The sequence below is a fragment of the Podarcis cretensis genome (genome assembly GCF_951804945.1).
Source record: "Podarcis cretensis genome assembly, chromosome: 13".
NCBI lineage: Eukaryota > Metazoa > Chordata > Lepidosauria > Squamata > Lacertidae > Podarcis > Podarcis cretensis.
The window spans coordinates 22,646,738-22,662,241 of record NC_137182.1 but is presented as its reverse complement, the minus strand read 5'-3'; the positions used below and the strand labels follow the sequence as shown (position 1 = coordinate 22,662,241).

The 15,504-nt window shown below is 47.2% G+C and overlaps 1 protein-coding gene across 2 annotated transcripts in view; it reads right to left on the bottom strand.

The window, feature by feature from the left end:
• Window positions 1-616: 616 nt before the first annotated feature.
• Window positions 617-15,504, bottom strand: part of B4GALNT2 (beta-1,4-N-acetyl-galactosaminyltransferase 2 (SID blood group)) — a 42,380-nt gene continuing 27,492 nt past the window's right edge. For both annotated transcript variants that reach the window (XM_079949722.1, XM_079949721.1), the window contains exons 6-11: window positions 14,573-14,753; window positions 11,716-11,802; window positions 8,948-9,135; window positions 4,005-4,145; window positions 2,843-3,062; window positions 617-1,166 (exon numbers count right to left, since the gene is read on the bottom strand). In XM_079949722.1, coding sequence (XP_079805848.1) covers window positions 961-1,166; window positions 2,843-3,062; window positions 4,005-4,145; window positions 8,948-9,135; window positions 11,716-11,802; window positions 14,573-14,753 — 1,023 coding nt within the window. In that variant the 3' untranslated portion in view covers window positions 617-960. The remainder of the gene's footprint in view (window positions 1,167-2,842; window positions 3,063-4,004; window positions 4,146-8,947; window positions 9,136-11,715; window positions 11,803-14,572; window positions 14,754-15,504) is intronic.

Genomic DNA, 15,504 nt, shown 5'->3' with positions numbered 1-15,504 from the left:
ATCAATAGGAGTATAGCATCTAGATCAAGGGAAGTAATAGTGCCACTGTATTCTGCTCTGGTCAGACCTCACCTGGAATACTGTGTCCAGTTCTGGGCACCACAGTTCAAGAAGGACACTGACAAACTGGAACGTGTCCAGAGGAGGGCAACTGAAATGGTCAAAGGCCTGGAAACGATGCCTTATGAGGAACGGCTAAGGGAGTTGGGCATGTTTAGCCTGGAGAAGAGGAGGTTAAGGGGTGATATGATAGCCATGTTCAAATATATAAAAGGATGTCACATAGAGGAGGGAGAAAGGTTGTTTTCTGCTGCTCCAGAGAAGCGGACACGGAGCAATGGTTCCAAACTACAAGAAAGAAGATTCCACCTAAACATTAGGAATAACTTCCTGACAGTAAGAGCCGTTCGACAGTGGAATTTGCTGCCAAGGAGTGTGGTGGAGTCTCCTTCTTTGGAGGTCTTTAAGCAGAGGCTTGACAACCACATGTCAGGAGTGCTCTGATGGTGTTTCCTGCTTGGCAGGGGATTGGACTCGATGGCTCTTGTGGTCTCTTCCAACTCTATGATTCTATGAAAGTCCGTAGAGAAATTAAATTCCACTTTAGCACAGCATACAACTTCCATATACTGCCTTTAACACAGAGCAGATAACAAAAATGGCCGCCGTCTCACCACACAGGCGTCTCAGTGGAAGAAGAGTGTGTTTGTGGCAATCCATGGCACTTTAAATACGCATTTCACAGTAGGGTCCTGTTGCGAGAAACCCCCCAACAGGGAAGTTCCACAAAAGATGATATTAAGCAAGAGCTCTGGTTTTCAGTCAGTGGCTTTTGGCCACTTTTGTGGCTCCAGTCAGTTGCTTGTTCCAAGATAATTGAGAGTCCCTTCAGGTGAGCCCATTGCCACTTGAAAGATGCCCTCTAGGGGATTCAGGAGCAGTAGAGTTGAAATACGGCAGTCAAGCTTTTGTGTAGCATTTCATCCTGTTCTTAAAGTAATGTAAAGCCAGTTTGAACCGGACCTGAGTATTGGCCCGGAATCTGCCGTAAGTCTTCTCGACGTCAGCCTCTCGTGTGTTTTTCGCACTGCCGTGTGGCTGGTGACCGATGACAACATGATTGCAGGAGCCGACTCGCAAAATCCCCAGTCCATCCATAAAATATTCTGAAGGGAAGATTGGGGCGAGAGAAGTCAGTGGACTAGGGTTAGGAAACCTCCAGCTCTTGCTGGACTACAACTCCCATCATCCCTGACCATTGGCCATGCTGGCTTCGGCTGACATGAGTTGGAGTCCAGCAACACTGGGGGGGGGGGCAGTCACAGGCTCCCCATCCCTGCAGTAAGTAAATCACTTAGATGACATACTTTTGAATAAGAGACCTCCGTTCATACTTGTTCTCTGCATGTAGGAAGCACATGGAGCAGGGCCACAACTCCTGGCCAACCTACACATTAAACATATATGTCTCAAACATGAACTCTACAGCTGAGCAGCTGCCCTCACCTCCATGCAATCTGCTCCCCTGATCACACAGAGGTCTTGGCCACATGGCTACTACCCTTCCCACAGACATCTGGTTTGCTCCTGTGTGAACTTGATTCTGGATTATCATTAGATGGGCCTTTGGCCTAATCCAGTAGGCTTTTCTTAAGTTCTTATGATGGCCATGCCAAGAGCAGAGGGCATTGTGCAGGCTACCCCCTTTCAGATGCCTGTGTTTTAGGGAGTGTGGGTGACCACTGGGATAAGATAACTTAGCAAGCCAGCCTTCTCAAAGGCTTTCAAAGTAGAGGCTCAACAGTAATCTCTTGGGGATGTTTTCATTCTGGGCTTGATGGCCTACACCACCCCCCTCCAACTATATGATTCTATGAAAAGGAAGACAGGAAACTCAATTTGCAATGCTCATTCTGACCTCACCCGGAAAATTAGCTTCTGAAAAAGACAGGGTTTCAAACAGGTGTGGGGCTTCTAGCCTGGGCGCAAGTCTCATTTTTGACCCATGGGGCCTTTCCTCTCCAAACCACACCCACCTGCCCCTACGCCACGGGGGACCAGTGACATAGCATGGGTTGCCAGTGCCCGGGGTGGGGTGGGGTGGGAGGTAGGGAAACGGATGGAGTACCCATGCACATCCAACTGCCTAATGGCGCCCACGTCACCCAGGAGATTGCAGCCACAGAGATGAGAAAAGAAGAGTCGATCCTTTATCTGGAGAGGTCACTTCTTGGTTCGTATGGAGAAGCTACTTTTAAACAGAGTCCAGCAATAGAAGCAAGCAGCTGTATTGAGGCAGCACCGGGTTGAAATTTTGTGCCCAGGGCAACTGCACCTCTGCCCCCCCCAAACTATGCCACTATAAGGTGACGTCAGGTAGAGACCTACTTACTTTCCACTGGTAAAAGGTAAAGAACCCCTGGACCATTAAGTCCAGTCAAAAGGGACTATGGGGTTGTGGCGCTCATCTCACTTCAGGCTGAAGGAGCCGGCGTTTGTCCACAGACAGCTTTCTGGGTCGTGTGGCCAGCATGACTAAACCGCTTCTGGAGCAATGGGACACTGTGACGGAAACCAGAGCGCATGGAAACGCCGTTTACCTTCCCGCTGCAGTGGTACCCATTTATCTACTTGAACTGGTGTGCTTTCAAACTGCTAAGTTGGCAGGAACTCGGACAGAGCAATGGGAGCTCACCCCGTCGCAGGCGGGGATTCGAACCGGCGACCTTCTGATTGGCAAGCCCAAGGGGCTTGGTGCTTTAGACCACAGTGCCACCAGGGACAATGTTAGCACTATATATAATCTGGAGGTTTGTGGAGTGGGTGGGGCATGTGGCCTTACCTGAGTGAGCCACCCTTTGCAGCTTAGGGTCAAACCCAACACGCCTGCTCTCCTCAGTACGAGCGAGGAAGAAGTTGACTACGCCACTGGTGACCACACAATTGGGAAAGCCTTTCAAGCGGTGGTAAGAGCCATATCGGATGTGCAGGCAACTGCTGTCCTCTCCTTCCTCATAGATGACCTTAAACTTGTATTCATTGCCACCAACGCTGCCTCCGACCTATAAACCACACAGGCTCCTATCAGCACTTAACAGACTTCACCGTGGTACTGCTGCCATTGAAACGCTGAATCCCCAACAGCAGGGTTGGGGAAGCTGTAGATTTCGTTGGACTCCAACTCCCCTATCCCTGACCACTGGCCATGCTGGCTGGAGGTGGAGTCTAGCAATATCCCATCCCTGGACTAAAGGATGCACCAATTGGACAGCTGGTTACATATTAAAACTGGCAATTATTTCTAGAAGAAGAATCTGGACAGACTACAGATGGAAGGATATTCTCACATGGAGTCTTCAAAGATGATGCTTGCATGTGACACGTGGATGCAACCTCTGGAAACGAAAAATGCTTCCGAACGGCCATTTTCTTAACCACGTGCAAATTTATACAGATTTCGCTGAGCAGTTAAATGCATGCAGATAATCGGCCTGCAATCTTACACATTCTTACCAGACCTACTGAGCACAGTGGAACTTGCTTCTGAGTAAACATGCACAGGATTGTGGTGTAAGATTTCTTCAACTAGGCTACAGCTGCAACCTAAAAAGCACAGCCTCCTTAGGTGCAACTGAATCTGTTAGACGCAGTGTTTCCCAAACGTGGGTCTCGAGCTGTTTTTCGCACTACAATTCCCATCATCCCCGACCACTGGTCTTGCTAGCTAGGGATGATGGGAGTTGTAGTCCAAAAACAGCTTGAGACCCAAGTTTGGGAAACACTGTGTTAAATGGATTCAGAAAGGGACCCAAAAGTTGTTAGGAGCAACCGTTTGTTAACCTAGAATCATAGAGTTGGAAGAGACCACAAGGGCCATCGAGTCCAATTCCACCTCTCAGACCCATTCCAGTTGTGTGGCTTGTTCTAGGAATGCAGGAAAAATATCTACACTGGCCAGAGTTGGGTTGGGAGGCTAGTGGACAGCATGGCAAAAAAATACATACCACATCCAAGTTGCTGTTCTCCAACACTTCCACTAGTTTCTCGATCTTGGTGTTTGCGGTGAACACGAAATCATCATCCACCCAGAGGTAGTATTTGGTTGTGACCTGAGAGATGGCCAGGTTCCTTCCTGCAAACCAGCCCTGAGGAAGTTAATCAGGAAGGAGTATCAGGCTATGTCAGTGGTGTGTTTTTGTTAGGGAGCTCTTTCCACAGCAGAATATCTGCTTCCACCCCCTGCATAAAATTCAGCCTGTCGGTTGGGTGCTACACCTGATGTTTCCATGTAAGGCTTTAGGACAGCCTTTTTTGGTGGCCTTCCCGAATATAACGGAAAAGTTAATAATAGATACAATAAATTGGAAGAAAAGGGATAAGTTGAATAAAAAGGGATGGACAATGGAAACCAGAAAAGGGCAGGGAGGAGTCAAGGGATTCTGAGAATCCTAAATGTAAAGGTAAATGATACATTTAAATTGAAATTTGTTATGTAAAATTTAATAAAAAATATTTTTATGTTTATTTTTAAAAGGGAATGAGACAGACTGGGGAATTGGGAATGCCAAAATCCAGGGAGAAAGGCAGGTGATAAATTTGAATGCATCCCTCCTTACACACACACAGCACACACAAACCCAGGTATCTGTCAGAGGAAAACAGTTCTGCTTGCTTGGAGTGAGGCACAGAAACAAAGACAATAAGCAGCGTGAGCCATTTTCATGGGGATCACAGGAAGGTCATCCACCCCCCCCCAAGTATGTCTGAAATACTAAGCTTAGAACTAGACATATCCCCCCTAGATCCTAGAATGAACACATTCACATTGCACTATGCCACCGATGTTGGAAGGCTTCAGAGCAGGGTTTCCGAAACTCCAGCTGTTCTAGACTACAGTTCCCACCATCTCTGACCACTGGGTCCTTCTAGCTAGAGACCAGAGGGACATCACCCAGCTGTGAGTCGTGAAGGCTGCTCCCTGCAAGGCCCTTTCCACCTGGCCTAGCAGGCGGGGCCCAGACTCACCAGCTCTACTAAAGAGGCACCTGGTGAAAATGGAGGGACATCGCTATGCCTGACAACAAACCCTAACTATTGGATTCTTTTGCCCCATCTTTTTGTGCCTGCCAAACAGCCGTGTCCTGCTTATGATAATGTTTTATCCTCTTGCTAATTATGCTGTTTTAAATGTGCTTTTTATATTTGACTTCACTTAGCAATGGTGTTTTTTTAAAAAAAAATGTTTTAAGGTTTTATTTGGTTAACGTTTGTTTATGTTAAATACGTTTTCTGTAGTTGACCTCTCCTTTGTAATGTTTTATTTTGAAATCTTTAAGATAATATTTTAGTTTTCTGTTAATTATGTTGCTTTGACTGTATACTCTATATATTTGACTTTCTTCAGATGGGTTTATTGATGTTTTAATATTCTGATATTTTTCTTAAAAATATAAAGCGGTATAGAAATGAAATAAATAGTAAATAATAATGATGGGAATTGTAGTCCAAAAAACCCTTCCAAAGCAGCTTACAATTAACATCCAAATATTTCAATAAAAGGTATTTTTTTAAAAGAGCAATATAAAAACGTAAGTTTTCACAATTCTACTCACAGGCCAATACTTGGTGGCAGATGGCCCTAGAGATAGGTGGGTGGGAAAAGTGTGGACAGTTCAGCTCGAATAAGCTCAGGGTCTCTCTCTTTTTTACTCAACACATACACTCTTCTCCTACTCCATCTCAAAGGGCAGTTAGTGGCAAATGGCCCTGTCTGGTGAGGGAAGCAAAGAAAGGCATTCTCTCCCAGCCCTGCTAGATCCTCTTTCCATATTGCCTCTCATAAGTGCTCTCAACTATTTTAGTTGAGACACAGAGGACACCAAAACACTGTTCAGATAATGAGAAGCCCTGGACTCTGGGTGAAGGAAGATGAAGGGTTCCGTCATCTCCCCCATGCTTTTTAACATCTATATGAAGCCGCTGGGAGAGATCATCAGGGGGGTTGGACTGGGTGTTCATCAGTATGCAGATGACACCCAGCTCTACCTCTCCTTTAAATCAGAACCAGTGAAGGCGGTGAAGGTCCTGTGTGAGTGCCTGGAGGTGGTTGGAGGTTGGATGGCGGCTAACAGATTGAGGTTGAATCCTGACAAGACAGAAGTACTGTTTTTGGGGGACAGGAGGCGGGCAGGTGTGGAGGATTCCCTGGTCCTGAATGGGGTAACTGTGTCCCTGAAGGACCAGGTGCACAGCCTGGGAGTCATTTTGGACTCACAGCTGTCCATGGAGGCGCAGGTTAACTCTGTGTCCAGGGCAGCTGTCTACCAGCTCCACCTGGTACGCAGGCTAAGACCCTACCTCCCCGCGGACTGTCTCGCCAGAGTGGTGCATGCTCTGGTTATCTCATGCTTGGACTACTGCAACGCGCTCTACGTGGGGCTACCTTTGAAGGTGACCCGGAAACTGCAATTAATCCAGAATGCGGCAGCTAGACTGGTGACTGGGAGTGGCCGCCGGGACCACATAACACCGGTTCTGAGAGATCTGCACTGGCTCCCAGTACGTTTCCGAGCACGATTCAAAGTGTTGGTGCTGACCTTTAAAGCCCTAAACGGCCTCAGTCCTGTATACCTGAAGGAGCATCTCCACCCCCATCGTTCAGCCCGGACACTGAGATCCAGTGCCGAGGGCCTTCTGGCGGTTCCCTCATAGCGAGAAGTGAGGCTACAGGGAACCAGACAGAGGGCCTTCTCGGTAGTGGCGCCCGCCCTGTGGAACGCCCTCCCATCAGATGTCAAAGAGATAAAGAATTACCTGACATTCAGAAGACATCTTAAGGCAGCCCTGTTCAGGGAAGTTTTTAATATGTAATGCTGTACTGTTTTTAACACTGATTGGGAGCCGCCCAGAGTGGCTGGGGAAACTCAGCCAGATGGGCGGGGTATAAATAATAAATTATTATTATTATTATTATTATTATTATTATTATTATTATTATTATTATAAAAGGGGGCACTGAGAAAAAGAGAAGGCAGGAGTCGAGGGCAAGGATGTGGAGAGTTTCACAAGCCCTTAAAGACATCAACATTACACTTGAAAGTGGTATAAGAGTGCTTTAAATGTCGTGGCGTCCCCAAAATATCCTGGAAGCTGTAGTTTGTTAAAGTTGCTGAGAGTTATTAGGAAACCCCCTAGTCCCCCTCACAGAGCTCCAACTCCCAGAATTCCCTGTGAAGGAGGATGGATTGACCAACCAGTATAGCTCTGTAAGGGTATTAGGAGTCTCCTGATGTCAGGCTTTGGAGAAACGACTCCCCGCCCCCGCCACCTTTGGTCCACCTTTGTCAGCAGAACAAAGCAATTAGAGTCCCTTATCAGTTTAAGGGACGCGGGTGGCGCTGTGGGTAAAAGCCTCAGTGCCTAGGACTTGCCGATCGAAAGGTTGGCGGTTCGAATCCCCGCGGCGGGGTGCGCTCCCGTTGCTCGGTCCCAGCGCCTGCCAACCTAGCAGTTCGAAAGCACCTCCGGGTGCAAGTAGATAAATAGGGACCGCTTACTGGCGGGAAGGTAAACGGCGTTTCTGTGTGCTGCGCTGGCTCGCCAGATGCAGCTTTGTCACGCTGGCCACGTGACCCGGAAGTGTCTCCGGACAGCGCTGGCCCCCGGCCTCTTAAGTGAGATGGGCGCACAACCCTAGAGTCGGACACGACTGGCCCGTACGGGCAGGAGTACCTTTACCTTTACCTGTCAGTTTAAGAGCATTTAATGATCACAGCAAAAGGACACAGCAGCCATTCTCTGAGTGAAGGTGCTTCCAATTAAGTTGTCCTCCCCCCCCCCCAAGTCATCATCACTTCCCCTTCTGGCAGCCTGATCTTGCAACCACTGAGCCTTCTGTGTAGCAACTTTATCAGCTCGCCTTGCCTGTGGAGGGATAGGCTGGACACTCTCAAACAAAGAGGAGTTGGTTATCTCTCTCTCTCCCCCTGCTCTGCTGCTTCTAGCTGTTCCCCACTCAGCTCTGCCCAGCTGTTGCTTTCCGAACTATGCCCCTCTGCAAACCGATTCTCTAGATCTATACTGCTCCACTGTTCCTGAGCAGCTTCAGGATCCTGGTCAGGAGCAGGAAGAGGGGGAGGTTCCCACCATTCCTCATCAGTGCTGTAATCCTCAGTCTGGTCTCTGGCACCTGACAACGCTCAGCACCCATCACAAACTTCACCTCCTAGATTCTTCGGGGAAAGCTGTAACTGTAAAAATGATACGATACTGCTTTAAATTTAGAGCACAAACTATCAAATTAAGAGGGAATCGTCTCTCTTAATAGCTAGGAACTAGGCACAAAGTCTGGAAGTTCAGCATACACCTGGGGCAGGAAACCCCAATGTTATAGTGCTTATTAGAATCACAGAATTGTAGAGCTATAAGAGAGCCCCAAGGTCATTGAGCCCAACCCCCTGCGATGGAGGACTCTTTCGCCCAATGCGGACTCAAACCCACAACCCTGAAATTATGAGCCTCGTGCTCTAGTGCAGACATAGGCAAACTCGGACCTCCAGATGTTTTGAGACTACAATTCCAATCATCCCTGACCACTGGTCCTGTTGGCTAGAGATGATGGGAGTTGTAGTCCCAAAACATCTGGAGGTCCGAGTTTGCCTATGCCTGCTCTAGTGCCTGAGCTATCTGGCTTGGTTGTTGGGACTGCAGCTCCCATCAGCCCCAGCCAGCATTGCCAATGGTCAGGAATGATGGGATTTGTAGTTGTAGCAACATCTATAGGGCCACCAGGTTCCCCATCCCTAGCATACATCATGGCCCATCGAACTTCTCCATGTCACCCTGTCACACTGCTGTCAGAAGGGCCCAGGATTGGCTCACTTGACCAGGAGCTGGGAAATCCCTCTCAGCAGTGGAAGAAGCCACATCTGCACGTGTCGGTAGGTACCTTTCCAAAGGGCATAATGTACTGCTCAACGTTGGCTTGTTGAATCATCTCAGGGTGTTCACTGTCGTCTGCCACAATGACCTTCATATTCGGATAATACTGCCGTATGCTCTCAAGGAGGACCCTCAGCTTGTGGTAGCGCAAGAAAGTCTTGGTTGTGATGGTCACCATATTACTGATGTTGTAATCTGAGGCACAAAGAGAGGGAAGGAAGAGTGAGCCAACACACTCAACAACCCACGTGGGTTGGTTTCCCACGGCTGTACTCTAGGAGTCTTGTATTCAGCCTCTCATTCAAGTAGAAACATTTCCTACCACAACCCAGAGTAGGCCTCTTCCTTGAAGGTTCTGTTCCTGAGCCACTGTTTTCACTCTGGGTACCTGCTTAGGTCACCTTCTGCAGAGCTGAAGTAACTTCTCTTCCCTACCACAGATGTAGCCCATGTGGTGCCCTCCATCAGCCCAGACCCCCCACGTGTCCCTATTTTCCAGGGCCAGTCTCGATTTACAGGAAGCTGTCCTGGTTTCTGATTCGATCTGATCCCGGAATGCCCTGCTTTCCCTTTGGACGCCCCTGTTTTCACCACAGAAACGTTGGAGGGCATGGAGTTATGCAACCCCCAAGCGAAGGAGATGAGTAACAACACAACATTTAGAAGACATCTGAAGGCAGCCCTGTATAGAGAAGTTTTTAAATGTTTAATGTTTTATCAAGTTTTTATGTATGTTGGGAGCCACTCATAATAATAATTACTCTTATGGAATAGGTCATCCCTATTGTCATCGGAGAAACGTTGGAGGGCATGTCAGCTCCAACTAGTGAAGTTAATGGTCAGGGATGATGAGAGCTATAGTCCCAACATTTGCAAGGCACCACACTGACTACTCCTGCCCCACCATAAAATGAGAGCCAGGGTGGTGTAGTGGTGAAGAGCAGCGGACTCGTAATCTGCTGGGAGGCAGAAGCTGAGAGTCAGAGCTGTGTTTTTGACTTAATAAAGTTCGAAAATAGTAAAACAAACAAGTTGACAGTCATTGTACACCAAGGAAGAAGAGGAAGGCCGGCAGTGCTTGTGATGGGCTGAAAACTTGCTCTAAAAGAATAAGTTGTTAACTGTGGGACGCAGGTGGCGCTGTGGGTTAAAGCCTCAGCGCCTAGGACTTGCCGATCGAAAGGTCGGCGGTTCGAATCCCTGCGGCGGGGTGCGCTCCCGCTGCTCGGTCCCAGCGCCTGCCAACCTAGCAGTTTGAAAGCACCTCCGGGTGCAAGTAGATAAATAGGGACCGCTTACCAGCGGGAAGGTAAACGGCGTTTCCGTGTGCGGCTCTGGCTCTGGCCAGAGCAGCGATGTCACGCTGGCCACGTGACCCGGAAGTGTCTCCGGACAGCGCTGGCCCCCGGCCTCTTGAGTGAGATGGGCGCACAACCCCAGAGTCTGTCAAGACTGGCCCGTACGGGCAGGGGTACCTTTACCTTTACTTGTGCTGTAGAAGTGTAACAGCTTATTCCTTTGAAGCAAGTCTGAAGCAAGTAGAAGAAGTAGTAGTAGTAGTAGTAATAATAATAATAATAATAATAATAATAATAATAATATATTATTTATATCCTGCCCATTTGGCCCCCAGCCACTCTGGGGGGCTCCCAACAGAATATTAAAAACATGATAAAACTTCAAACATTAAAAACTTCCCTAAACAGGTCTGCCTTCAGATGTCTTCTAAAAGTCGGATAGTTTTTTATTTCCTTGACATCTGACGGGAGGGCATTCCACAGGGCAGGCGCCACTACCGAGAAGGCCCTCTGCCTGGTTTCCTGTAACCTCACTTCTCGCAGTGAGGGAACAGCCAGAAGGCCCTCAGAGCTGGACCTCAGTGTCTGGGCTGAACAATGGGGTGGAGACGCTCCTTCAGGTATAGTGGGGCCAACACCATTTAGGGAAGGCATCCCCAACCTTCGCCCCTCCAGATGTTTTGGACTACAATTGCCATCATCCCTGACCACTGGTCCTGTTAGCAAGGGATCATGGGAATTGTAGGCAAAAATATCTGGAGGGCCGCAGGTTGGGGATGCCTGATTTAGGGCTTTAAAGGTCAGCACCAACACTTTGAATTATTTTGAATTTTATTATTTTATTATATTTTATTTATACCCCGCCCTCCCTGTCCAAGACCAGGCTCAGGGCGGCTAACATCAAGTATGAAAACAATTGATTAAAATACAACTTAAAAACAGGGTTACAATACAACTTAAAATGCAGCCTCATTTCAGTGGAAGCCCACTGTGCTCAGAATTGTGCTCGGAAACGTACTGGGAGCCAATATAGGTCTTTCAGGACCACTGTTATATGGTCTTGGTGGCCACTCCCAGTCACCAGTCTAGCTGCAGCATATCTTTATGCTGCACATCTATTTTGTTTTTCTGCTAGAACCCCAAGATCCACCTACAAAGGACATATATTTAGCATTAAGGAATTCTGAGCCCGGGAATTTGTTTTGAGTACCAGAACTGAGCTCACAGTCGTTCCACAGAGAAATCCATTACAGGTCGCAACCACCCCTGCTTCCCGTCATTTCAGCATTATGATTTGAGGCGGCAGGTGGAAATATTATTTTGTTGTTGCTGTTCTTCAGGATTAGCTGTCGGAAACCTTTGCTGTTTGGCTTAAAGTCATCCAGAGATCTACCTTCTGTCCATCTCTGCTTAAGAGAGCCAATAAAGGTGTTACATCATCATGGTTTTGCTATTTGAATGGGCATCAGAAGCTCACCTGGTCCTGGGTCAAACAGCTTAGGAAGGCCCGGCTGTCGGATGGTCACAGGAAACCTCACCTGATGAGTCCCCATGGTAAATGTCACTGGAAAGTAATGGATAGGTCGGTCAGCAGTTGTCCATTTCTTGGCTCCCATAGTTCAGATGGCACTTGGGACCATAAACCATATGCAAGCCATACTCCAAAAGTGGTGGAATCCACCCTTCTGCTTGAAGTGTCTCTTAGCAGACAATGCCCATGTCTTTTAAAAGGTAAGTCTGGATAGCTCAGTTGGCTAAAGCATGGTGCTGATAATGCCAAGGTTGCAGGTTCGAGCCTCGTATGGGAGAGCTGCATACTCCAGCATTGCAGGAGGTTGGACTAGATGATCAGGGTTCCTTCCAACTTTACAGTTCTATAATTCTGTGATTCTAAGGTACAAAACCAGCATGTGAGTAGTGAATGCCGGACAAGGCTGCCTTCTGAAAAAGAAACACTGGCTGTTTATTTTGACCCTTGATGATGGGGTAAGTGAGCAGTTATATTGGGGAGTAGAAGTGTCTAATTGGGCCAAAAACAATGGAGTAATTCCTTTAGGGCAGGGGTGGTGAACCTGCAGCCCTCCAGGTGATTTGGGACTCCCAATTCCCATCAGGTTTAGCCAGCTTGGCCAATACTCTGGGGGTGATGGGAAATGCAACCCGCAAAACAACATCAAATCTTGCGTTACGTGAAATACATTCGACAAACACACAAGACATAACCGGCTGTGCATTCACAGAAACAATACTCTTCTCTATAGTCTTATCACAATATCAAATGTTTATCTTGCACATAAAAGGTACAGGTAAAGGGACCCCTGACCATTAGGTCCAGTCGTGACCGACTCTGGGCTCATCTCGCTTTATTGGCCGAGGGAGCTGGTGTACAGATTCCGGGTCATGTGGCTAGCATGACTAAGCCGCTTCTGGCGAACCAGAGCAGCGCACGGAAACGCCATTTACCTTCCTGCCAGAGCGGTACCTATTTATCTACTTGCACTTTGTGGTGCTTTCAAACTGCTAGGTTGGTAGGAGCAGGGACTGAGCAACAGGAGCTCACCCCGTCGCGGGGATTCAAACCGCTAACCTTCTGATCGGCAAGTCCTAGGCTCTGTGGTTTAACCCACAGCGCTACCCGTGTCCATCTTGCACATAAAGTGCAATAATATAGACGGAAGTCGCAATAAATCAGTTCATTCATAAAGACCAAATATCTGCTAGTTTCTGTTCCACATATGTTCATAAAGTCCAAATTGGAGCCTACTACAGTTCCACAGTGTTGACAAGGATTTCCGGAATAATGCCTTGTTTTGCTCTCATGGGCTTCATCAGTGGTACATATTCTAAGTAATATAACTGAATATAATTCAACATATTTTAACAAATTAAAATTAAATAAGATTAAGATTATATAGATTATATAGACTATATGGACATTGTAAAAGTTGTTGTTCACTGCAGAAACCACTGTGTTATAAATTCTATTATCTTGATACTTCATATATGGTATGTACTTCTATAGCACAATTGTTTATATAATTTTAATTAGACTCCAATTTGGACTTTATGAGCATATGTGGAACAGCAACTAGCAGATATTTGGTCTTTATGAATAAGCTGATTTATTGGGACTTTATTGCACTATTATTGCACTTTATGTGTTGTTTATGTGCGAGATAAACATTTGATATTGTGATAAGAATATATAGAAGAGTATTGCTTATGTGAATGCACGGCCGGTTACATCTTGTGGGAACTGCAACCCAGCAGCACCCAAGAAGGTCACAGGTTTCCTATTCATGCTTTATAAGTCTTATCATTATGTTGTCCTAATCAAGTGGTACTTTATCCTTTGGCAACCATATGCTACCAAGGTTACAAGGCAATCATTAACCTCGCAATATTATTGGAAGCTTCCTTATACTTATAAGGGACGCGGGTGGCACTGTGGTTTAAACCACAGCCTCTTGGGCTTGCTGACTGGAAGGTTGGCAGTTCAAATCCCTGTGACGGGGTGAGCTCCCATTGCTCTGTCCTAGCTCCTGCCAAGCTAGCAGTTCAAAAGCACACCAGTGCAAGTGGATAAATAGGTACTGCTGTGGCGGGAAGGTAAACGGCTTTTCCGTGTGCTCTGGCTTCCATCAGGGTATTCTGTTGCACCAGAAGCGGTTTAGTCATGCTGGCCACACAACCCGGAAAGCTGTCTGTGGAGAAACGCCAGTTCCCTTGGGCTGAAAGCGAGATGAGCACTGCAACCCCATAGTCGCCTTTGACTGGGCTTAACCGTCCAGGGGTCTTTCACCTTACCTTTTTCCTTACATTTGCAAATCTAAGCCTTTTAAAAAATGCCAGGACTTTGAACCTTGGACCATACACACCCAAAGCATGTTCCCTATCACTGAATTATGGTCCACACCCAGTCAATCAAAGATTTGTAGAGCTGGAAGGGACCGCAAGGTCATCAACCCCCTGCAATGCAGGAACCTATCATTTTCTCTGCTTTCAGTGCTATTTAGAGGGTGCCTATTTTAATCAACCATCTCAAATGTTAGTTCTGACTGGGCAGCAATATTCTTTCACAAAACATTTCCAATCCCCCACCCCCAGGTCTTCAAAACGAGGACAAGCCATTTTCAACATCGCAAAGCATTTTATCAAGAAATAAAGCAAGATCCGAAAAGATAATAATTCACTGCCTCCTTGTGGCATTCGTTCAAAAGGGAGAATGGCCGGAAAGCTGCCCAAAAGCGTCTTGCAATAATTATAACACAGATTTCAGGCTGGTGAAGTCAAAGGGCAATCAATGCTTGTCCCGCAATAGCAATCCAACTCACCCAGATCCACAACATCGAGTAGATACTCTGTGCTTGTGTACGTGATGTGTTCCAGGATGTAATTCAGTAGCTTCACATGGGGAGTAGAGATGGTCAGCTTCTTTTCCCCTCGCCCACCTACCACGTCTTGGGATACATCAGCCAGGGTGTTGAGAGCACCAAATGAAGCTTGTAGGATCACCTGGAGATTTTGGGTCCCCAAAAAAAGTCTTAGGAGCAAATAAAATCCCTCCATTTTCATCTAAATCAGGTGATACACAAACGGACATCAGCAGGAAATGGGGGGTAAACAGAAGGTCAGAAATCAGGGGATGTCCAGTTCTGGGTACCACAATTTAAGAAGGATGCTGACAAGCTGGAACGTACACAGAGGAGGGCGATTGGGAAGATCAAGGGACCGGAAACCAAGCCTTATGAGGAACAGTTGAAGGAGCTGGGTAGGTTTAGCCTGGAAAAGAGGAGACTGGGAGGAGATACGATAGCCATCTTCTAAGATCTTAAGGGCTGTCACATGGAGGATGGAGCAAGGCCTGCTCTGGAGGGCAGGACTCCCATGGCTTCAAGTTACAAGGAAGGAAATTCAGACACAACTTCAGAAGACATTTCTGACAGCAAGCTGTTTGACAGTGGGACAGACTCCCTTGGGAAGTTGTGGACTCTTATTCCTTGGAGGTTTGTAAGCAGAGTTTGGATCCTCATGAGAAGAGAAGACTCCCTGGAAAAGACCCTGATGTTGGGAAAGATGGAGGGCACAAGGAGAAGGGGACGACAGAGGCGAGATGGTTGGACAGTGTTCTCGAAGCTACTAACATGAGTTTGACCAAACTGCGGGAGGCAGTGGAAGACAGGAGTGCCTGGCGTGCTCTGGTCCATGGTGTCCTGAAGAGTCAGACACAACTAAACAACTAAACAACAACAACATGTCATGGATG